This window comes from Chrysochloris asiatica, unplaced genomic scaffold (assembly GCF_000296735.1).
Source record: "Chrysochloris asiatica unplaced genomic scaffold, ChrAsi1.0 scaffold00003, whole genome shotgun sequence".
In the NCBI taxonomy this organism is placed as follows: Eukaryota; Metazoa; Chordata; class Mammalia; order Afrosoricida; family Chrysochloridae; genus Chrysochloris; species Chrysochloris asiatica.
Genome location: NW_006408521.1, coordinates 28,681,377 through 28,704,947, shown reverse-complemented (window position 1 = coordinate 28,704,947; position 23,571 = coordinate 28,681,377). Strand labels below are relative to the sequence as shown.

The 23,571-nt window shown below is 47.4% G+C and overlaps 1 protein-coding gene across 2 annotated transcripts; it reads left to right on the top strand.

Moving 5' to 3' along the window:
• The first annotated feature begins 144 nt into the window (after nt 1-144).
• On the top strand, nt 145-5,885 carry FGF8 (fibroblast growth factor 8 (androgen-induced)). Of its 2 annotated transcripts, none has more exons than XM_006831267.1 (5): nt 145-270; nt 373-409; nt 1,278-1,425; nt 4,465-4,571; nt 5,379-5,885. In XM_006831267.1, the coding sequence occupies exons 1-5, from the start codon at nt 239-241 to the stop codon at nt 5,667-5,669; spliced, it is 615 nt and encodes a 204-aa protein (XP_006831330.1). In that variant the 5' UTR covers nt 145-238; the 3' UTR covers nt 5,670-5,885. The 2 variants fall into 2 exon arrangements, with proteins under 2 accessions (XP_006831330.1, XP_006831329.1); XM_006831266.1 differs by having other exon boundaries at nt 1,245-1,425.
• The last annotated feature ends 17,686 nt before the right edge of the window (nt 5,886-23,571 follow it).

Sequence of the window (23,571 nt, the reverse complement as noted above, 5' to 3'; positions counted from 1 at the left end):
GCGGCCCGTTACCCTCCGCCCGCTCCAGCCCCCAAGCAGCCAGCGGCCACCGGCTCCGGCAGCGGCACGGCGCGCGGGCGAGCACGACTGTCCACGGGCCCCGCGGAGCCGCGTTGGCCTCGCCGCTGGGCTCTCGCGCCCGACCCTCCCTCAGCCGCCGCACCGCTTCGCTTGTTCCCCCGGGTCGCCCGCGGGACGGCTGCTCCCGCCGGGTTCTCCGCGCTCCTGGCCGCGCGCCATGGGCAGCCCCCGCTCGGCGCTGAGCTGCCTGTAAGTCCCCGCATCCCCGTCCCCACCCGGCCCTCGCCCAGCGCCCGCACCCGCTCCACTCATTCCGCGCCCCTCTCTCCCACCCGCTTTTGTCTCCCGCAGGCTGTTGCACTTGCTGGTCCTCTGCCTCCAAGCCCAGGTAAGGAGCGCTGCGCGGAGGCGGGGGCCGGGCGGGCCGACGGGGACGCCGGGTGGCAAATGTCGGGCAGGGGCGCGAGGACATAACCCTGTGGCCAGAGCAACAAGGCTCAGGCCACCTTAGAGTCCCAGCCCCCAGCAATTCCAAGGAAGGAATTGAAGCACAGAGAGGCAGCGCCTTGCCTAAGGTCACACAGCAATTGAGGGGCGAGGATAGGACGCGGGATTTCAGAGTCCAATGCTATATCCCATGCAACCGACGAGTCGGAGTATACGGGTACTTGGCGGACAGTCATACAGAGGAAAGAGGCAGCCGGCACTGCGTGTTAAGTTTGTTAGGAGAAATTCTGGAGGTTGCAGTAGGGACCCTCTCCGGGACCCTTTGGGGAGACTTGGCCGAGCCCGCCAAGCAATCGGGCGCCTAGGTACTGTGCGCTCTCAACATTTGCTTGGTAAATTTGTCTTTATAAATGTCACCGGGGCAAGTAGCGCTGCGTCCCTACTTAAAAGAGCCCTGGCCTTGCTCCTCTAGGAAGGAACCTGCCTTAAACTGGGGGATTCCGCCCCTGTTCCGAGCTGACGGGGAACCTGGGGAGAGGAGGGGTTCACAACCCACCCGTGGGTTCAGATTTTCCTTCACCCCATCTCTTCCATCAAGGCTGTGGCTGCTGACTGTCTTAGATGGGGAGCCGTGGCCTGAGGCAGTAATTTCGGGTCCCAGCCGGCTGCCTGGGACAGTGGACCGGGGTGTGCAGGGCAGGGTCATGGGGGCCACTCAGGCCCCTGGGCAGAGTAACATTATAATGGCGTGTTGTGTATTTTTCAATTTCCTAAAGGTAACTGTTCAGTCCTCACCTAATTTTACACAGCATGTGAGGGAGCAGAGCCTAGTGACGGATCAGCTCAGCCGCCGCCTCATCCGGACCTACCAGCTCTACAGCCGCACCAGTGGGAAGCACGTGCAGGTCTTGGCCAACAAGCGCATCAACGCCATGGCAGAGGATGGAGACCCCTTCGGTAAGACAAGCTGTGCAAAGGTAGTGGAACCTGACCTGGCTGGACCTCCAATCCTCTGCTTTGATGGGAGGCCTGTAGTCTCAACTCAGAAGGGAAGGAGTTAAGGCAAAAAAAAAAAAAAAAAGGTGTCTTAAGGGTTGGCTGGAGAAGAGAGGGCTGAGGAAGGGCCTCTGGGAGTACTTGGCCCACAGGTGCCCCCTTCCCTGCCCAGCAAATGAATGAATCCAGGAATCTCCCTTTACACCTCCCCCCTTCATACACTACTGCAGGTGGAGGCAGGGGGTTCAGGAGGAGGGGGCCCAGATTTAAGGGAAGCTCTTGAAAGAGGATATGTGGCCAGGGCCCACAAAAGGAGAATGGTAAAGAGAAGATAAAAATCCTCCCATTTTTCCCATCTTCAAAAAGGGGGTACTCTGAGCCTTTACAGACTTGGGTCAGAAGGGTCACTTGTACCTGGGGACTTTGAGAGAGGTTTGAAAGGTCCCTCATGTTGCCTAGGAACCCGGTGGCTGGGGCAGGACTGGGTTCCCAGAACCCTGTGTCTGTGAGGGGGTGATGATATAGGGAGCTACTGAGGACTGATTGATTTCGAAAACATTCAATATTCTTGCCTTGAAACTGGGCCAATTCCCAGAGTCCTAGATGTACCAAGAGAAAAGCAAACCCTCTGGGCGGTGGGTGTTGTTTTTAGAGAGCGATTATTGTGAATTTAAAAACCTTTAAATAATGACCAAGTTAAACAAGCATGAAAGGAGAGGGGAAGACTCTATTAAAATGTAATAAAAAGGTGAGGCATTTTAAGAGCTAAGAAGAAAAATGAAGAATGATATAAAACAGAAAACGAACAAGCCTTTTTTCAGATGTGGCGTTTGAAAGGAGTTGCAAGTCTGTAAATGTTGAAAAAAGAGGTTCAAGATTGTTCTCTATGAATCTCTGGAGAGACCCCCGCGTCTGGCAGAGCGATTAAAACTCTTCTTACTTTCACCTTTTTTAACATTTCCTGAATACTTTCTCCTCTTCTCTAGCCAGTTTGGGGGATCGAGTATGTCTCGCTGCATTTTTTCTGCATCAACATGTAGCTGACTTCCCTTCAAAGCTGGAGAAGGAGACATAATTTTCCTGGGATAAATCTGTCACTGGGGTGGAAGAATAGGTTTGAAAATGTTAAGCTTTCCAAAAGCCCGGTCGGGAAAGCCTCTGTCAACTGTGGCCCTAGCTCCCCAGATCCATCCGGGAAGGAAAGTGGGGGTTCTCAGGCTGGGGGTGGGGGCAGCCTGCTCGGTGGCCCAGCTCCCCTGCTGGGCTGGTAGGGCCGGGCTACCATCCCTTTGTCCCTCCAAACTAGCTGCTTTCTACCCTTCTCAGTTTCCTAGGAAAAGGAACGAATGCCTGGCTCCTGGTTCTCCCGGGTTTGTTCCAATGGAGCAAATGGTCCAGCATCTTTGGAGGAGGGAGAGAAGGTTAAGCAGCTAGAGTTCTAATGCCCATTTAACCCCTTAGAAATGTAAGAGGTTTCCTAGGCTTCCTGGGCCCTGCTTGCCGGGCAGAAGGAGAGCTTGGAGGCCCCAAGAGCAGAGACTTGGGGTGTGAAGCCAGGATGGGAGGAGTGTGGGGAAGCATAACCGAGAGATCCCAATTACTTCTTCATGGGCTCCAGGAAGGAAGAGAGGAACTGACCCTATCCCCAGCTGTCCTGTGTGGCCAAAAGCCTCAGGGTGAGGTCCTCTCAATCCCTCTCTACTAGCGTCCATCCCTGCCTCCTTAGAAGCAGCTGCTTCTTGCTCTGAGAGGGCTGAGCAGCCGGGTCCAAGAGAAGGTGGGTGGGAGGGGAGGTGACAGCTGCATATCCCTGGCTGACTTGGGGCCAGACTTGGGGCTTGGCCACTGAGTCCCAGTGCGGTGTCTGTGTGAATAGGGGGCAGTCAGAGGATGGGCAGTGAGGCCACCTTGCTGACCTTGGTGCCACCCCTCCATTCTGATTCCTTTTAGGGAGAGAGAAGGTGCCAGTGAACTGGGGACACTTTCTCAAGGAGAGAAGAGGCTAGGCTCTGCAATGGGGAGGGCAGGAGACCCAGTCCCTTCTGCCCCATCCCAGAAAGCTAACCTAGCCCCCTTCTTTCTTAGGGACAACCTCAGAGGGAGGAGTGTGCAGAGGTGGATGGGGACTGGGCAAGTTGACTGTTTAAAAAGGGTGGGTAGGGAGGAAGGCACAGAATTCAGCCCCCATCTCTGGGTCTCTAGACTGAGAGGCAAACAGGTACGGACTTTCTCCTCTCCTCACCCACAGAAAGTGATGGGGGTTGATGGAGAAAAGACTATGTAGATATTAATTTCTGGACCCTGCAGAGGGGTGAGGGGGTTGGGGAGAAAGGGCTGGGGAAGATTGGAACTGAGAAGCAGCGGAGAAGGGACAAGGCGCTCCCAGGTGGCATCAGATGGGTCTGCTTCTTTGGTGCTGGGGACTGTCCAAGGTGGAATTATGTGGGAACTTCAAAAACTTTGTGGAAAAGTAGAATTGAAAGATAATGAAAAATTTCCACGAGCTATTTTGAAGCCTCCTCATAGAACCAGAAGCGGCAGAAGTCACTATGGCCCCTGGGATGTTTGACAGGATCTGTGAGGGATTTGCACGTAGTATTTCAAGGTGGAAGGATACTCAGAGATCTTTTGATTTGCAGTAGAACACTGGTCAAATGAATTTTTACTCAGAACCTCAACCATGTCCAGTTTAAAAGAGGCTGGGATGAATCAGCCTTTTAGATTGGATTACCCCAATACCCCTCTGCAGAACCCAGTTTATAAATATTCCCTCTGTAAATCCAGGTCAGGGGCCCAAGGCCCATAAAAGTGGCTCCACTTTCTCAGGATTGCACAGCCCATTGGTTATTGGGCTAGGGCTAGAGCCCACTTCTTGGGTGCCTGGCCCTTGGAGAGTGGTAGCTACTGCAATATGACAAGTCTGTGGACCAACTGGGGTAAGGATATCTATCGGTGTGTCAAGGCCCCTTCAATAATCATCCTTCCTGCCTTCCCCCACAGCAAAGCTCATTGTGGAGACAGATACCTTTGGGAGTAGAGTTCGAGTAAGAGGTGCTGAAACAGGCCTCTACATCTGCATGAATAAGAAAGGGAAGTTGATCGCCAAGGTGAGGCCCCACAAAGAAGGTAGGGGTCTGGGGAGTTGGCTGAGCTGCTCCAGGACAGTTTTGTGCCTCCCATCTCAACATGGTGGGCAGACACACACAGAGCCACTCTGAGTTACCCAATGCTTGGGGTGGGGGTGGAGGAGGTAAGAGAGAAGGAAACTTTGGGAGAGACGAAAAACTATAAAGACTAAGGAGGAAGAAGGAAGGCTAGGGAAGGGGCTGGGGTGGAGGGGGGGCGTTTGGTAAATTCCATATATCTTTTTAACAAATCGCCAAATTGCTTTGCTATTATGTCCAATTACATGGTACCAGCATTTGGAATGTTCAGTAAGCGCAGGCCCAGCCCCTTAGCCTAGCTCTGAAATGGTCCCATTAGTCACGGCTCCTCTCCAGCCTCAAGCTCCCCTCTTCCTGGACTTCTGGGGCTTAGGGCTCAGAGCTTCCCCATAGGCCTTCCCTCCCCCCTAGGGTGGCTACCTTCAGGGGCTAAGTGGGGCAGGTGGGGAAATGGCCCTAGCAGTTCTGGCCAGCCTGATGGGCAGGAGGCCAGAACCGGCAGGGCCTGGACCCCTCTTTGCCTCTCTGTGTCGGGGCCCAGCTCCTCCGGAGACAACCATGTGTCACTGCTGCCCGGGAGGACAGGAAGTTGCCGGGTGGGCTGCGGTTGTGAGGGATTAGAGAGCGGGTGCCCACCTCGCCATCTGCTGGGGTGCCCACCTGCTGTCTAGTGCCGCTTGCCCTCTGCCTCTGGTTGGGGGGAGCTCCGCATGGAGCCCAGTAACTCTGTGTCTGTCCCCGTACCTGCAGAGCAACGGCAAAGGCAAGGACTGCGTCTTCACAGAGATCGTGCTAGAGAACAACTACACGGCCCTTCAGAACGCCAAGTACGAAGGCTGGTACATGGCCTTTACTCGCAAGGGCCGGCCCCGAAAGGGCTCCAAGACGCGGCAGCACCAGCGTGAGGTCCACTTTATGAAGCGGCTGCCCCGCGGCCACCACACCACAGAGCAGAGCCTGCGCTTCGAGTTCCTCAACTACCCGCCCTTTACGCGCAGCCTGCGGGGCAGCCAGAGGACTTGGGCCCCTGAGCCACGATAGGCCCCTGCCCGGCCCCTCCCTGCAACTCCGAAACTTGGAGACTTGTTTTCACAGGAGCCAAACCAGAGGAACTCGAGCAAGACAAGATCTGCGCTGCTGAAGGCTGGGGAGGAGCTGGGGGAACCCCGGTTCTAGCTGTTGATAATTGTTTGCTGTTGGGTTGGGTTTTTTTTTTTTTTTTTTGCGTTTTTTTTTTTTTTTTTTTAAACAAAACAGAGGCTCTATTTTTATATTCCACTTGACTGTGGCGTTGTCTGTCTTCTTTGCTCTCATGAAGGCCTGTTAGTGGCCTAGATGGGGATTCCCCGGGGGGGTGGGTGGGGAGGGGAGTCTGGTTCCAGTCTAGCAGATGTACACCTGCATCCCCAGCATCCACCGGGTGAGTTGGCCAAACAGCCAGGGACTCCACTGCATCCCAGGGTGAAGGCAGGGAAGATAGAGTGGGGACTGAGGTCACTGAAGGACGGTTGTTGTACCTCTTGCTACTAAATGCTGGAAATATTTATTTAATTTGTTTATTTAAAATGTGTATTGGAGAGTAGACCTGCTGGGCCTTTCCCCTCCCCCTTCTTTCCCCAGTAGTCAGGCAGTTAGGAGAGGCAGCAAATCCTGCCCAAAGAGCCAGCCATCCTCACTAGAGAGAGGGGTTGTCTGGGAGGACCCAAGCAAGAAGGCTCTTGGCTGGTCCTGGGAGCACTGTCTCTTAGTGGAACTCATCGCTCACACTTCTCTGGTCACCTCAGGGCCAGAAATGATTAACCTTTTAGGACCCTGCAATCATGGATTTAGCAAGTCTTAAAAAGTGCCTCTGTCTGTGTGCCTACCTAGACTTATGTGAAGGACAGGTTAGAGATTCTAGAGCTGGTTCTTTCTTGAATTATCAAACCAAAACCAATACAAATCTACTGTCATTGAGTCAATTCCAACTTACAGTAACACTATATAGGGTTTCTGAGACTACATTTTTACAGAAGCAGACAGCCTCATCTTTTCCCCAAAGAGCTGCTGGTGGGTTTGAACCCTTGGCCTTATGGTTAGCAACCCAATGCCTAACACAAAGTGCCATCAGAGTTCTTGTCTGAGTATTGTTAAGTGCCACTAAGTCAGTACCGACCCATAGAAACTCTGTATAAGGTTTCCGATGAGTGACTGGTGAGCTTGAACCATCGACTTTCTGGTTCAAACGATTTTGCAGTGTGGTGCATTAACCTACAGCGCCACACTAGGACTCCTGTCTGAGTATTAGGCTCTAGAAAATTAATGAGAGTCTACATTGTGGGCATGTAGGAGAGCAACTCCCAGGGCTGGTGTTGACAATTGTGACTCAGAACAAGCATGGACTTTGGGAGATCTGGGTAGAGGAGTTATTAGCAGAAGGTATTACAAACGAGCCCATGGGACAATTCTCCAATAAGGATGTCCACCTCTGGACAGTTGGGCCTGTCAGGGAGTTGAGCATAGGAGGGGAAAAGAAGGGAAGCTGGGGTTATAGTCTAGTGCTGGTGGTAGAGCAGAACAAGCAGTATATAATACAGAATGAATCAGATGTTCGATCCAGCCATGACTAGGGGTGAGAAGCAGCTGAGTAGGTGGTCAGATATTGGTAGGACCCATCTGTGAGGGAGGACTGTTATGGAGTAAGGAAGAGTAGGTCAGCTGAGGCAAGAGTGCAGCCAACCATGGTAGGGTAGAAGGCCCAATTGGGCCATGGCATACATGTGGAACAGTGAGGTTGTCGTCACACCGTGGAGGACAGACTCACCATACCGAGGAAGAGTCCAAGCCCAGATGAAGCAGTCTCCTGAGGGACAGAACCAGTCCCATCTTCATTCCTGAGGCTCCAACTCTGGCTGCTTCTGCTGCCTTCGTCAAGGGTACCCACTGGCCTACTCCCATAGCTCAGCTACCACCAGGTCAATGCAAGACTTCTGGGTCTTCACTTTTTGACATCACTGTTGGATAGGGGACAGCACAACGCTTCCTAACTATGTGAGCTTCCCAAGATTGTAATCCCAAGACCCAGGTTCAACCTATTCAGGTGGATCAAGGACTCCATGAAGTGGAGAGATTGGGGATAAACCTCATCTTCTCACCTCATCTCTGTTAGCTTGCCACGATGCATGAGTGTGAGGGGTTTCTCCCAGTTCATGGACCCTGGGGATGTGTGAGGGGGTTCTAGATATTTCTCTTCCAGCTCCCCAAGCCCTTAGCACCTCCTCCTCTGCTCCATCCCTTCCCCTCCCCCTTTAATTAATTCTGGGTGAGCAGCCTGGCTTTATTGTGCAAGGAGCTGGGGTCTCACTGTGGGAAAAGTCACACCTTCTGAGCAGCTTCTGATGCCATGCAAATGAAGAGACCGTCCAGGAAACGCTTTCATCTGCACGCCGCCTGTCCAGCCCCCAGCCCAGTAATGACCCACATTTCATTTGTTTGAGAGCAATTCCTGGGGGAAGCCATAGGGTAGGAGGGAGTCTGGTGGGGGAGTGGAATGTCAGACTTTCTGCCTGTGATCCTGGCCACAAAGTGGGGCCAAGCTGGGCCAAGGCTGGTGACTGGCTAGGCCAAAGCTAATCCTCAAGCCTCAGACCAGGGATGCCTGAGAGAGAGATGGTATCCTGCCATGTTTGCCATCAGGGAGAAGATGTGGGCTGCCCAGAAAGCCAGACCTACTTTACAGAGATATGAACTGCAGGGAGTAAGTATAGACAGTTGGGTAGGAACGTAGTCCTTCAGGCTGCCTGAGGCTTTGGGAAGGGGTTGATTTTGAGCAGGATCCCAGGCAGGGGACCCATGGGAGCTGAGTCCAGAAGCAGTGGGGCTAGGGCACCCACCAACTTGTTTATCTTTTGAGTTGCCTCCACAGAGCCCTGGCTAATGGAGTTTTACAGCCCACTCAAGCTGCAACTGGCCAAGAATCAATCATTACCGGCACTTAGTGGTTTGATAGTTAACAGCCTGAACTGAAGCCAAACTGGTTGTTAACTGTGATAACAACTGATTTCAAGGGGTTATTGCCGGCCCAATATGCTCAGCCCATTTATTTCAGAGAAAACAAGCAGGGAGCTGTTGCAAGGCCCAGGAAAGGGAGGAGGACCCTGCTTTCCTCAGCCAAAAGGCCTGCCACTCTGTCTGGGCGTCAGTGCTGGCTGTGAGGGCTACACGGAGGCTTCACAATCAGCCTCAGTGAAACCCCGTGGGCATGCCCAGGTGATCCTCATGAAGTCCCTCTCCAGGCCTTCCTTTCCCCAGCTCCGGCCTCCTCCTGATTCACCACCTTCCCTCACCTCCTATCTTACAACAGATGCCCTCTCAGGGGCTGACTTCCCAGGAGGAGGATCCCACACCTAGTGGCCAGACCTCTACTTGGCTCTGTACAGCAGATGGGATGGACCCCTCATCCATTCAGCCCTAGGATGGTTTCAAAAGTCCTGCCAAATCCAAGGTGCACATTGCCTTTCACGTGGCACTGGAGAGTCAGCACTAGACGGTGAATCACAAGGTCAGCAGTTCAAATCCACCAGTTGCTCCTTAGAAACCCTATAGTCACTATGAGTCGGCCTACAACAACAAATACTCTATCTAGGTCTTAACTAGAAAGGAGAGAGAGAAAGAGAGACAGAGAGAGAGAGCATTCTCTTCTTCCACTCCACTAAGTCCTGTCCTTCAAGAAGCGTTTGGACCTCAGGAGTCTTTACAGATGGGTAAACTGAGGCTCAGGGGTCACATTTGTGATTAAGTGCCTTTGAGTCAGTTCTGACTCATAGAGTACAGGCTTTCCAAGGAGTGGCTGGTGGGTTTGAACCACCGACCTTGTGGTTGGCAGTACAGTGCTTATCCTACAGTGCCACAGTTGGTGTCTAAGCTTATCCTACAGTTGGTGTCTAAGCTAGCACTAGAAGTCAGGCCCTTACTCCCAGAACTGCCTCCTCAGGTTCTCATTTCATTCATTCATTCATTCAGTGAATTGTACTGGGTGCCTGTTATGTGCCAGGTTCTCTTCTGGGTACTGAGGGCAGCAGGAAACAAGATACTAAAGTTCCTTCACTATGGAGCTCAGGTTTGAGTAGGAGCAGGGCAGCACAGAGCAAATAGTATATATTGGAAACTTATAACCATATTAGGGAAAACGTTCAGCAGGGAATGAGGGTAAAGGGTGAACAGGGTGGTAGCCATTTAAAATAGGAAGCCCTTACTGGTAATTTAAGACTTGAAGATGAAATAGAGAGGTATTCTGGGGAAAGAGAAATCCAAGTAGAGAGAATTGTTGTTAAACGCCATTGAGTCGGTTCCAACTCAAAGGACCCCAGTATAGGTTTTCTGAGGCTGTACATCTTTTTGAGAGTAGAAAGCCTCCTCTTTCTCCCAAGGAGTGGCTGGTGGGCTGGAATGGCTGAATTTGTGGTTCAAAGTCCAGTGCTTATGGTATAGAGGAAATAGTTAAGGCCCTGAAGCAGTAGACTAGGAAGGCCAGTATGGCTGCAGCAAAGTGAAGAGAGGGCATGGGGCGAGGGGTGGGGCATGGCGCCAGAGGTGGGGAATGACAGAAGCTGAGGTGAGGCCAGAGAGACAGAGAGTAGTGGGAAAGGGTAGATCAGGTAGGGCCTGGTCACGAGAAGACTTTAATCTTTTCATCCTGAATGAAACCACAGGATTGGAGGGTTTTGCATACTAGAGTGAAGGGATCTGACTACAATTTTAACACTGTCTGCTGTGTTGAGACTAGACAGTGATGCAGTTATTGCAATAATCATGGTGGGACGATAATAAATAGTAGACCGGGGGTGGTGAGGAACCAAGACCAAACCGAACCTGTTGCCCCATTGCCTTAGAATCTATTCTGGATCATAGGGACTCCGCAGGACAGAATAGCAGTGCCCCCATTGGGTTTCCAAGGCTATAAGTCTTTATGGACGCAGACTGCCACATCTTTCTCCCTTGGAACTGATGATGGGTTCAAACTTCCTGTTAGCAGTCAAATGCTTTAACCACTGTGCCACCAGGTTTCTTCAAGTGGTGAGGTTAACATTTTGGGCATTTAAAAAAAAAAATAACAAAGATGATAGGGTTTACTGGTGAATTTAAATGTGGGGTGTGAGGGAAAGACAGAGGTCTAGAGGTTTTCACGTTTTTCACCCCAAGAAAGTGGAAGGATGGAGGAAGATTTTAGAAGAGGCTGATTTTAGAAGTGAAGAGTAGGGGTTTGGCTTCACACTTGTAAAGTCTGAATTGACCAAGTAAATACTCAAGTGGAGATGTTGAATAGGCAGTTAAATATATGTCTGAAATTCTGAGGAGAGGTCTAATGTGAAGATAGAAATTTGGGAGAGAAACTGGTAGAATGGAAGACAGAACAATTCCTGAGCCTGTAGCTTTGAGTAAGATTAGGGAAAAGTTTTACTGGCATCATCTGTACCACCCCCCCCCCCTTATGGCCGCAGGGTTGGTTTAACCTGGGAGTCTCCTTGACTGCTTTCAGCCTCACCCCTGCCTCTCATCAGGAGGTCCTGCTGGCTTTATCCCTAGGACATACCTCCAAGCCAATCCCTTTCAATCCATTGACACACCCTGGTCCAATCCACTAGCAGCTCTTGTCTGGTTTATGGCAAGAGCCCCTAAACTTCTTTCCCTGTGTCCTCTCTCATTCCTCTGCAATCCAGTCTGCATTTAGTGATTGGAATTGTCAAAGCACAGATCTCATTGTGTTATTTCTATTGTACCTAGAATCGAATTCAAACCCCTTTCATACTCTGCATGGTGCCCCTACATACTCTGACCCCTGCCTGCCTATTTAACCTCATCCTTTAACCACTCTCCTTCTCACCTGCTGTACCACGGCCACACTTCCTTTCAGTATCCCAAATGAATCAGGCTCCTATCTGCTCTCACTGCCTCAGGGCATTTGCACTTGCAATTCTATCCACTTGGAATGCTTTTATTCTAAATCATTGGATGGATGATTCCTCATTATGTAGATCTCTTTGTTGTTACTCTGCTGATTTTCTTTAATACATTCATCACTATCTGATAATATCTTGCCTTTTTTACTTTTAATTTTAAAAAATTTGTTGACTTATTTTTAGCCTGTCTACCTTTCCTTCATCCTGGTGTGGTGCTGTGGGTTAATGCGCCAGACTGTAAAGCTGTTTGAATTGCAAGGTCAGTGGTTCAAGCTCATCAGCTGCTCCTCGGAAACCCTATATAGGATCGCTATGGGTTGTAATTGACTTGACAGCACTTAAAAACAACAACAACCTTTCCTTTCCAGAACCAGGACTTTGGCTTGCTCACTGATGAATATCCAGCACTAGAAGAGTGTATCAAAGGAGCCCTGGCAGTGCAATGGTTAAACACTCAGCTGTTAATTGAAAGGTCAGTAGTTTGAACTCAATAGATGCTCTGCAGAAGAAAAGACCTCGTGATCTGCTCACACAAGATTATAGCCTAGGAAACTTTGTGGGGTTGGTCATTCTACTGTATCCTCTGTAGTCCACATCAATAGCAATAAAACAGTGCCTGGCACATCATAGATGTTCAGTAAATATTAGTTGAAGGGATTAACTAATAAAATAAGAAAAAGCAGACCCTGAGGCTGTGAGTAGGAAAGGTGAACTAGGCATTCTCTGTATCTAGGAGGTGGGGCTCTGGTAGCGTAGTGGTTACAAATCGGGCTGCGAACCTTAAGGTCAGCGGTTTGAAACTACCAGCCGCTCCGTGGGAGGCTTTCTCCTCCCATAAGGATTTACACCCTCGGAAACCCTGTACAGGGTCGCTATGGGTCAGAACCGACTCCACGGCACTTAACAACAACAACAAGGAGGTGGGTCAAGAGATGTCTGAAGGGTAGAAGGCTTGAAGATGGTCCTGAGATGGTAACTCCTCTTACCAGCCAAATACACACAGTCTTACTAAAAGAAGGTCCAAGGCTACATGACACAGGTTCACCCCATTTTCTGAGCAACAAGAAGTATCTCCAAAACCTGGATAAACATCTAAGTAAGGGCTGTTAGGATAGACACCCAAGAACCTCCCAAAATTCTGCTTCCTTCCCTGCCACAGAGTTTCTATAGCAACCAAGGAACTTCAAAGGAGAGAGAGTGAAGGGGAGTTTGGAGCCAGAGAGAGCAGAGGAGAGAGGAGGAGTAAGTGGTACTAAGACAGACGGGGGCTGGCAGAAACTCCAGGGGGTCCCCGAGTCCCATGTTACAAATTGTCCATATGGGCAGACTCAGAAATGACCCTTCATGCTTGCCCCCACCCCTGCTGACTGGCAGATGCTAAGAGAGGCCTTCTAAGAGAGGCCTTGGCTCAGCTGCATCTCTTTCCCTTCTTCAGCCCATCCCAACAATCCTGAAACAAGCTAGAGTAACTGGGTTGATTTGGGGTGCTGCATTTTTTTTTCCCTTCCTACTTTGATTGTGTCTGGTGGGGGGGAGAGGTAGGCAGTGTCCTGAACCAAGTGAGGTCCCTGACTTTGGCATTTGGGATTAAGGTCAGGTCCTCCTCAATCAAATGGGCTCTGGATTTGGGCCAGGCTTGGGCATTGCTTTCTGGGCACAAGAAGTCTGACCAGCACTCTGTTGAGTTTATAGCCTTTCTCAAACTTGCGCTCGGAGGACCAGAAAATGCCCTGGGTTCAGGGCTTAGAACTTGGCGGAGGGTGGCGGGGAGGTGATAGAATAGCAAGTTCTTGAGAAGTCACGCCAGTGGGGTTGGAGAACCAATCAAGTGTGCTAGTAGCCAGGACCACACCAAACTCCAGCTGCTCCTCTCTGTCCATAGGCATACAGCTCCCAAACACCCAGGTTCAAAATCTTCCATTGTTTTGGACTTCTTCTGGTTCCCAGCTTCCAACATTTAGTAATTTCAATTTGACAAACATCAAGTGTTGCCAAATCTTTCTTCACAAAGAAACCCCCAGTCCCATTATAACCTTCACCTGGGCTGTTCAAAGCCTTCTAGCTCCCCTCCCTGCCCCTCTTCCACAGCCATCAGTAATGAAGAGCCAACTCATAAAACATTCATCATGGGTAATACACCATGCAGGCTCTGCCTGATCTCAGTGCCGATAGACTAGGCCGGGTCAGTCGGATCCCAGGGGTTTGGGCAGACGTTTCTACCTCAGGCTCAAATTCCCAGCCACTTCCCTTAAAGCAGACTTGATCCCCCAGTTGGGGGAGGGGAAGAGTCCTCAGGAGAGTAGAAGAGGTTCCTGTGAAGAGGTACTAGCTGCTTAGGGATGGAGAGGTAGCTTCTAGAGGTGCTCTTAAGTGGGGATTGAGTGGTAGCTGGGACTCTGAATGAAGGCTGGGAGACAAGGGGAACTGATGACCAAATGGCTTACAGTTAAGAGGGGTCAAAGCCTAAACTTAAGTTATCTGAAATGGCTGTTTTTGACCAGGGGGATGCTTAGTGAGATGGGGGTGTGCACAGGTGTATGAGGATCTTGGCGGACCCTCTTCTGAAGCACTCTGTCTCAGCAGAGCTGTGTGGTGAATAAGAGAGGGAGGGTACCTCAGGAATTTGTACTGACACTGATGCAGAATTTCCCCAGACCTCAGCAAAGTCAGCAGAGGCTTGGTATGATGATGGTTGACCCTGGGTAGCACAGTTAAGTCCTTGATTGACTGTTTTCAGAAGAAAAGCCTGACGTTTGAGTTCCAAAAAATTTAGCCAATCAAAACCCCATGGAGCATAGTTCTCCTCTGGCATGCTTCAGTCACCGTGAGTCAGAATTAACTGGATAGCAATTGGTTGGTTGGTTTTTGGTATGTTTAAGAGCACGGATTTAGGAGTTAGACAGAGCTAAGTTGAATCCTAACTCTGTAACTTCCTAGCTACATGTCTTGGGCAAGTCATTCTAGTTCTCGAAGACTCCATTTTCTTACCTGCAAAATGGAGAACAACTTTGCCTATAATGTCATCATGAGGATTTGAATTCATGTCTGCAAAGTGCCCAGAAAAATCCCTTAACAATGGTGCTTAGCAAATGGTGGTTCCTGTGGGAAGATAGCCTGGGAGAGGAACTAGGCCAGTCCGTTGGAGCCAGTTCGTTGGAGCCAGCAGAGGGTGGCAAGTCTAAGTTTGCGCATCCAGGAGGCAAGATGAGGAGTCATGAGCCTTCAGGGAAGTTGCTTTCCTATGACAAGCCTGAGGTACCCTGTAGGACCTCAGGTAGCCAGGAGCAGAGAGAGAGCAAGCAAAACCTAAGCTCTCCTCTCCCCTCCACTCATCCAAGCTGGATGTGGCACTCAAAGGTCCCCTGGAATCATGGGAGAATGGGAGGGACCAGATGGGGGGATGCCTGTGAGGAAGATGACCTCTCTCCTTATTCCTGGAGGCCAGAGTACCATTCTATTCTGCTATTCATAAAGTTTTCAGTGACTAAATATTCGGAAGTAGTTCGTCTCTCCTTCTTCCTAGTCTGTCTTCCTCTGGAAACTCATCTGAAACCTGTCCAAAGAGAGGTGACCCAACGGAATGTGGAAATCATTGGACAATCTCTTTGGTATCCCATGTGAGTAAAGTTTTACCAAAGGTAATAGAGAAATGTCTGCAAGCATACATTGACGGAGAACTTCCAGAGGATCAAGCCAGATTCAGAAGAGGACGTGGAATGAGGGATATCATTGCTGATGTCCGCTGGATCTTGGCTGAAGGCAGAGAATACCAGAAAGATGTTTACCTGTGCTTTATTGACTACGTAAAGACTTTTGATTTCTGGATCTTGACAAACTATGGGCAACATTGCAAAATATGAGTATTCCTTAACGCTTGCTTATTTGTCATGAGGAATCTGTACGTGGACCAAGAGGTAGTTGATAGAACAGAACATGGGAACACTGATTGGTTTAAAACTAAGAAAGGTATGCGACAGGGCTGTATTCTTTCATTATACTTATTCAACCTGTGTGGAGTCCTGGTGTGGCACTGTGGGTTAATGCACCAGACTGCAAAGCTGTTTGAACTGCAAGGTCGGCAGTTCAAGTTCACCAGCCGCTCCTTGAAAACCGTATACAGAGTTGCTATGCGTTGGAACCAACTTGATGGCGCTTAACAACAACAACAACATTCAACTTGTATGCTGAGCAAATAATCCGAGAAGCTGGGTTATATGAAGAAAAACGTGGCATCAGGATTGGAGGAAGACTCTAACAACCTGTGATATGTAGATGATACAACTTTGCTTGCTGAAAGTGAAGAGGATTTAAAATACTTACTGATGAAGATCAAAGACCACAGCCTTCAGTATGGATTGCATCTCTATGTAAAGAAAACAAAAATCCTCACCACTAGACCAATGACCAATAAACAACATTCTTGTCAATGGAGAAAAGATTGAAGTTGTCAAGGACTTCATTCTTCTTGGATCAACTATCAACACTCATGGAAGCTCAGTCAAGAAATCAAATGACGTATTGCATTAGGCAAATCTACTGCACAAGACCTTTTTAAAGTGTTGAAGAGCAAAGATGTCAGCTTGAGGACTAAGGTGTGCCTGACCCAAGCCATGGTATTTTCAATAACCTCATATGCATGGGAAAGCTGGACAGTGAATAAAGAAGACCATAAAAGAATTGATGCATTTGAGTTATGGTGTTAGAGGAGAATATTGAAAGTGTCATAGGCTGCCAAAAGAACAAACAGATCTGTGTTGGAAGAAGTGCAACCAGAGTGCTCCTTGGAAGCCAGGATTGCCAAAGTTTGTCTCTCTTACTTTGGACATATTGTCAGAAGGGACCATTCGCTGGAGAAGGATATCATGTTTGGTAAGGTGGCAGGTCAGAGAAAAAGAAGAATACCCCAGCGAGATGGATTGGCAAAGTGGCAGCATCAATGGATTCAAGCGTGGCAACAATTGTGAGGTTAGCCTAGGATCGGGCAGTGTTTCATTCTGTTGTGCATATGGTTGCTAAAAATCGGTACCAACTCGATTGCACCTAATAACAACAACTACTCTACTTCTCCCCTCACTAGCCCACCAAGAGAAGTCTGAGTTGCTTGGAGTTGGAGAAAAACAAAGGGGACAAGAGCCCAAGGAATCAATGTTTGCACTGGACCACAAGGTCAGTTTGAACCACAAGCTCTGCTGTTCAAATCCATCAGCTGCTTCTCGGAAACCCTAGATAGGATTGCTATGAATTGGAATTGACTTCACGACTCCACGGCAGTTAACAACAACAGCCAATCAGTCCACCTGATGTGGCTCTGTAGGATAACCACTGGACAAATATGGCTTGAACCAAAAGGTCGGTAGTTCAAACTCACCAGCTGATCCTTAGAAACCCTATAAAGGTCGCTATGGGTCAGAACCGACTTGATGGCACTTCACAACAACAATCAATCCACCTAGCTAATGCCCACTTTTTCCTTTCTCCAATGCCTAGTACTGATTCATGACAAATTTACTGGACACTTCTTTTTTTAAAAAAGTATTCTGATTTTGGTGAAAGTTTATACAGCTAATTGTTACTGTTGTAGTTAGGTGCCATTGAGTTGGTACCAGCTCATGGCAACCCTGTGCACAATAGAATTAAACATTGCCTGGTCCTGTGCCAACCTCACAATCGTTGCTACACTTGAGTCCATTGCTGATGCCACTGTACCAATCCATCTCGTTGGGGGTCTTCCTCTTTTTCTCTGACACTCCACTTTACCACACATGATATCCTTCTTCAGGACTGGTCCCTCCTGATAATATGTCCGAAGTATAAGAGACAAAGTCTGACCATTCTGGTTTCCAAGGAGCATTCTGGCTGTACTTCTTTCAACACAGATTGGTTAGTTCTTTTTGAAGTTCATGGTACTTTTAATATTCTCCTAATTCACTATAACTCAAATGCATCAATTCTTCTATGGTCTTCCTTATTTACTATGCAACATGGTATTTTTGAAAGTACCATGGCTTGGGCCAGGTGCACCTTAGTCCTCAAACTGACATCTTTATTCTTCAACACTTTAAAGAGGTCTTATGCAGTAGATTTGCCTAATGCAATATGTTGTTTGATTTTTTGACTGCTGCTTCCGTGAATGTTGATGAAGGATGCAAGCAAAATGAAGTCTTTGACAACTTCAATCTTTTCTCCATTTATATGGATGTTGTTTATTGGTCCAGTGGTGAAGATTTTTGTTTTCTTTACACAGCAAATTAGGCTCTCATTTAACAATTTTTATACTTTCAGTTCCATTGGTTACACTTTTCACAATGTGTCAGCATTCCCATTTTTTCCATTCTGGTTGATCTGTTTCCATTAATCTAGCATCCCTGTTTGCCCTTACCTTCTCATCTTTGGTTTAGGGTAAATGTATACCATTTGGTTTCATTTAAAGGAGACTTGGTAGCAAAATGGGTTAAGCACTGGACTGTTTACCACAAGGTCGGTGGTTCAAACCCACCATCTGCTCCACATGAGAAAGATGAGGCTTTGAGTTCTGGTAAAGATTTACAGTCTTGGAAACCCTCCAAGGCATTTCCTCTCTGCTCTATAGAGTTGCTATCAGTTGGAATTGCTTTGCTAGCAGTGGGTTCATTTAGAAGATTATTTAAAGGAGCACATACTCATAGGTATTATTTATTTTATGAGCTGATCTATCATTTGGCTGAAAAGTGACCTCCAGGAGTAGTTAGAGCTCCAAGTTTAAAGAGTATCACAGTGTGATCATCTCAGGGGTTTCTCTAGTCTCTACTGGTTCAGTTAGACTGTTGTTTTTTTAAAGGAATGTGAGTTTGGGTCTACATTTTTCTCCCATTCTATCTGGAACCATTTATTTTGTTTATTGTGTCCCTGGTTAGAATGATTGGTAGTGGTAACCAGGTACCATTTGATTCTTCTAGTCTCAAGGTAGATGAGGTTGTGACTTGTGTATCTGCTCTGTAGACAGAGCTTCTGATTTTCTTGGAGCTTCTGATTTTCTTCTCTTTTATTCTGGATTGGGCACTTTTTATATGTTATGTTTCTGGGTGGAGCAAGTGGTTTGAGGTTGGCTACTAACTGAAAGGTTGACAGTTTGACTCCACCCAGTGGTGCCTCTGAAGAAAGCTCTGGAGATCTCCTTCTATAAAATTGTTGTTGCTGTTATTGTTAAGTGCCATCGATTTGGTTCTGACCTATAGCAACCCTGTGTAGGGTTTCCGAGGAGCAACTGCCAATCTTGTGGTTCAAACTGACTTTCAGGTCGAGTGCTTACCCTACAATGCTACACCAGGACTGCATAAAATTATGGCCATTGAAAACCCTGTGGAATGTGGTTTTTCTCTGATACGTACAGGATCCCCATGAATCAGAATCAACTTGATGGCAACAGTTTTGGTGTTGCTAGTATTCTCATATGCTTGGTATTAAAATAGGCATAGGGATATTGCAGGGGCATCTTTGTAACAGGACTGACTTTTGACTCAAGGTTTCCCATCTAGTCACATGGCCACAATTATTCAATTCTGGTGAAGTGTGGTAAAGTCTAAAACAGATGAAAGCAGGGTTTGTGTGAAGACACAAGGGGGACTGGGAGAGGAGGGCAGGAATGTCTCCCAATTCAGGCCAGGGCTGGGTCCAAGGCAGTGGAAACCTGGTGAGAGCTCAGCTCAACTAGCCCAATCCCAACTCAATTCAGTGCACACTCCATGGAATTGCTGGAGGCAAGGAGTGGTGATTGTGTGCCATGGAGTCGATTCTGACTCATAGTGATCCTGTATAGGTTTTCCAAGGCTGTAAATCTTTATGGGAGCAGAAAGCCTCATGTTTCTCCAGTAGAAAGGCTGGTAGTTTCAAACTGCTGACCTCGAGGCTAGTAGCCTGATTTGGAACCACTTCGCTAAAGTAGACAAGCAAGATCCCTGCCTTTAAGTGCTCCCCAGGTCTCCAGCCTAGCAGACCTACAGCAGCCATACAACATGGGGAGTACAATACACTGGGTAGCACCAGGTACTCTGCTGCTTGATGGAATTATAAAAGGAATCACATAGACGATAGGCATTGAGAACTAGTAAGTGGGATTCGAAGGGAAAAAATGGCTCTGAGCCTTTCATTTCCTCACATACACAGTGAAGGGTTTGACCAAGATTACTCATTAAAAAATGTTTTTTCTTAGCAGCAGAAACTTTTTTCCTGAGAAACACCTGTATAAAAGCCAATGTCATCAAATAGATGAAAACAATATTAGGGGCCCTTCAGTTTCTTCCATCATGTCTGATGCTACAGGTGGTGAAGGAAAAGGAGGGCCTTCTGTGTCTTCAGTTGCTGAACCCTCCAGATGGGGAGAGTTGGGTGGGTTCCATCTCCCTAGCCCTAGCTGGGGAGGCCTGCTCCCTCCTGAGCTATTGGTCAATTGGGGTCATTCTCACAGCTTCCCAGAGAGGCTCAGGTCTCTTCTTGCACTGACCACTCACACCCAGGGATTATCCCAACCAGGAACTCCATTCTGAAAAAAACTCCCAGGAATGAAACCCGAGCTGCCACTAAGAGGCTTCTAGGCTAACTGGGAAGTGGCTGGGAAAGGGAGGGAAAATGTGCACAGCCCCAAGAGCCTCAGGGAGGCTATGAAATTTGAAGACAAACGACCAGTCAGTGGACTGGGGCTGCTACACTGACACTGCCTTCTGCAGAACCAAAGGTCAGGGCTGAGCAGAGTGGAGAAGTGAGGGGGAGATGCCCCTCCCTCCAGGATTTCTTCAAGGGGAAAGTAATTGGTACACCTGTGGCTATGACCAATATCCCCTGTGAGACCCTCGGGGCTGGCCTGCAGTCACTCAAGCTTCCCCTCCCCCTCTCTCCCTACAGTTAATTCCACTTACTCCAGTGGGCTGCAGGAGAGGTCAGTGATGGGACCAGTGACAGGCTCTGCCAGCTTGACAGAGGCCCACGCCCCGCATACCCAAGAGCGGGAAGAGCAGGGGCATCATCATAGACTCATCATCATCCCCAAGGGTGCAGCCTAAGTTATTTCCAATCCTCACAACAGCCCTGCAAGGTCAGTACTACTCCTGCTAACCCCATTTTACTGATGGGAATCTTCTGTTAGGTGGCATTAAGTAGGTTCTGACTCATAGTTCCCTATACACAACAGAGTGGAACACTGGCCAGTCCTGTGCCTTCTTCATAATTGTGATGGTTGAGTCCACCATTGATGCCACTGTGTCAACCTATCATACTGGGGGAGGGGGGGGGAGTACGTTCTTTTTTTCCCCTTTTACTCTCTGTTTTTCCAAGCTTCTTCAGGGACTGACAACATGTCCAAAGTACAAGAATGCTCCTGGCTTCTAAGGAGCATTCTGTCTGTACTTCTTCCAACACAGATTTGTTTGTTCTTCTGGCAATTCATGGTACTTTCAATATTCTGCTACAACATAATTGAAATGCATCAATTCTTCTACTGTGTTCCTTATTCATTGTCCAACTTTTATATGCATATGAGGCAATTGAAAATATCATGGGTTGGGTCAGATGTACCTTAAACCTCAAAATGACATCTTTACTTTGTAACACTTTAAAGACATCTTTTGCAGCAGATTTACCTAATTTAACATGCCATTTATTTCATGGCTGTTGTTTTCATGAGTGTTAAGTGTGGATCTAAGCAAAATGGAGTCTTTGGCAACTTCAATCTTTTCCGTTTATCATGATGTTATTTATTGGTCCTGTTGTGAGGATTTTCATTTTCTTTACATTGAGGCGCAATCCATACTGAAGGCTGTGGTGTTTGAGCATCATCGGTATTTCAAGTCCTCTTCACTTCTAGTAAGCAAGGTTTTGTCATCTGCATATCTCAGGCTGTTAATGAGTCTTCTTCCAATACTGATGCTACACTCTTCTTTATATAGCCCAGCATCTCGGATTATTTGCTCAGCATACAGTTTGAATAAGTATGGTAAAAGGATACAGTTCTGGCAGACATCTTTTCTGGTTTTAAACGATTCAGTATTCCCTTGTTCTGCTTGAACAACTGCCCTTTTGTATATATACAGGTTCTTTTTGAGCACAATAAAGTGTACTGGAATTCCCATTCTTTGCAATATTATCCAGAGTTTGGTATGATCCATACTGTTTAATGCCTTTGCATAGTCAGTAAATCACAAGTAAATATCTTTCTGGTATTCTCTACTTTTAGCCAAGATCTATCAGCAATGATATCCCTTGTTCTATACCCTCTTCTGAATCTGGCTCAAATTTCTGGTACCTCCCTGTTGATGTACGGTTAGAACTGTTTTTTAATTATCTTCAGCAAAATTGAACTTGAATGTGATTTTAAAAATATTGTTGGATGTTTTTTGCATTTCATTAGGTCTGTTTCTTTGGAATGGGCACAAATCTTTTCCAATCAGGTGGCCAGGAAGCTATCTTGTAAATTTCTTGGTGCAGATGAATGAGCACTTCTAGAATTGCATCAGTTTGTGGAAACATTTCCTTTTGTATTCTGTCAGTTCCTGGAATCTTGTTTTTCACTAATGCCTTCAGTGCCATTTGGACTTCTTCCTTTATTGCTTTATTTATCCAATATTTTGTCCATGTTGTTATTAAGTGTTGACGAGTTGGTTCCAACTCACAGTGACCCTGTATAGGGCCTTTGAAAAGCAGCTGGTGAGCTTGAACCACCAGTCTAGCAATTCAAACTGACCTTGCAATCCAGTGCATTAACCCTCAGCACCATACCAGGACTCCATAGAATCTTTCAATATTGCAAGTTGAGGCTTGGATTTTTTTTTTCTTCAGTTCTTCAGCTTGAGAAATGCTGAGCATGTTTTTCCTTTTTCCAGAGCATGTTTTCTAATTCCAGATCTTTGCACATTTCACTAGAATGCTTTATTTTGTATTCTTGAGCTTTTTATTAAAATTTTCTGCTTGACTCTTTTCTTCCCCATTTCTTTCCATTGTTTTAACTTGTCTACACTCAAGAGCATGTCAGAAGAGCATGGATGTCAGAAGCGACTCTGAATTTTGCTCTCCAGTATAGAGATGCTAAAGTCAATGGAAGAAATGAGTAGGTAAAAGTGCTAAAACAGAAGTTTTCAAAGGGCAATTTGAGAAGGCAAAATCAAATATTATAATGAAATGTGCAAAGACCTGGAGTTAGAAAACCAAAAGTTAAGAACATGTTCAACTTTTTCAAGCTACATCAGATGGATCTTAGCTGAAAGCAGAGAATACCAGAAAGATGTTTACCTGTGCTTTATTGACTACATAAAGGCTTTGATTGTGTGAATCATGACAGCTATGGACAACATTGTGGAGAATGAGTATTCTGGAACACTTCATTGTGATCATGAGAAACCTGTACTCAAACCAAGAGGCAGTCATTCAAACAGAAAAAGGGAACACTGAATGGTTTAAAATTAGGAAAGGTGTGTACCAGGATTGTATTCTTTTCACCATACTTATTCAGTCTGTATGCTGAGAAGATGGATTATATGATGAACATGGCATCAAGATTAGAGGAAGACTAACAACCTGTATATGCAGATGACACAACCTTGCTTGCTGAACTCTAAGAGGACTAAATATACTTACTGATGGAGATCAAAGACCTCAGTCTTCCATATGGGTTGCACCTCAATGTAAAGAATACAAAAATCCTCACCATTGGACCAATAAATAACATCAAGATAAATAGAGAAAAAGACTGAAGCTGTCAAAGATTTCATTTTGCTCAGATCAACCATCAACACTCATGGTAGCAGTAGTCCATAAAGTGGAGAGTCAGTAAAAAAGAGGGAGACTCCCAACAAGATGGATTGGCACATTCGCATCAGCAATCAGCTCAGGTGTAGCAATGATTGTGAGGTTGGGGCAGGACCAGGTGGTGTTTCGTTCTGTTGTGCATAAGGTCACTATGAGTCGACAGCACAGAACAACAACAGCAAACATTCAAGAGCAAGTGTCAGAATTTCTTCTGATATCCTTTTTTTTTTTTT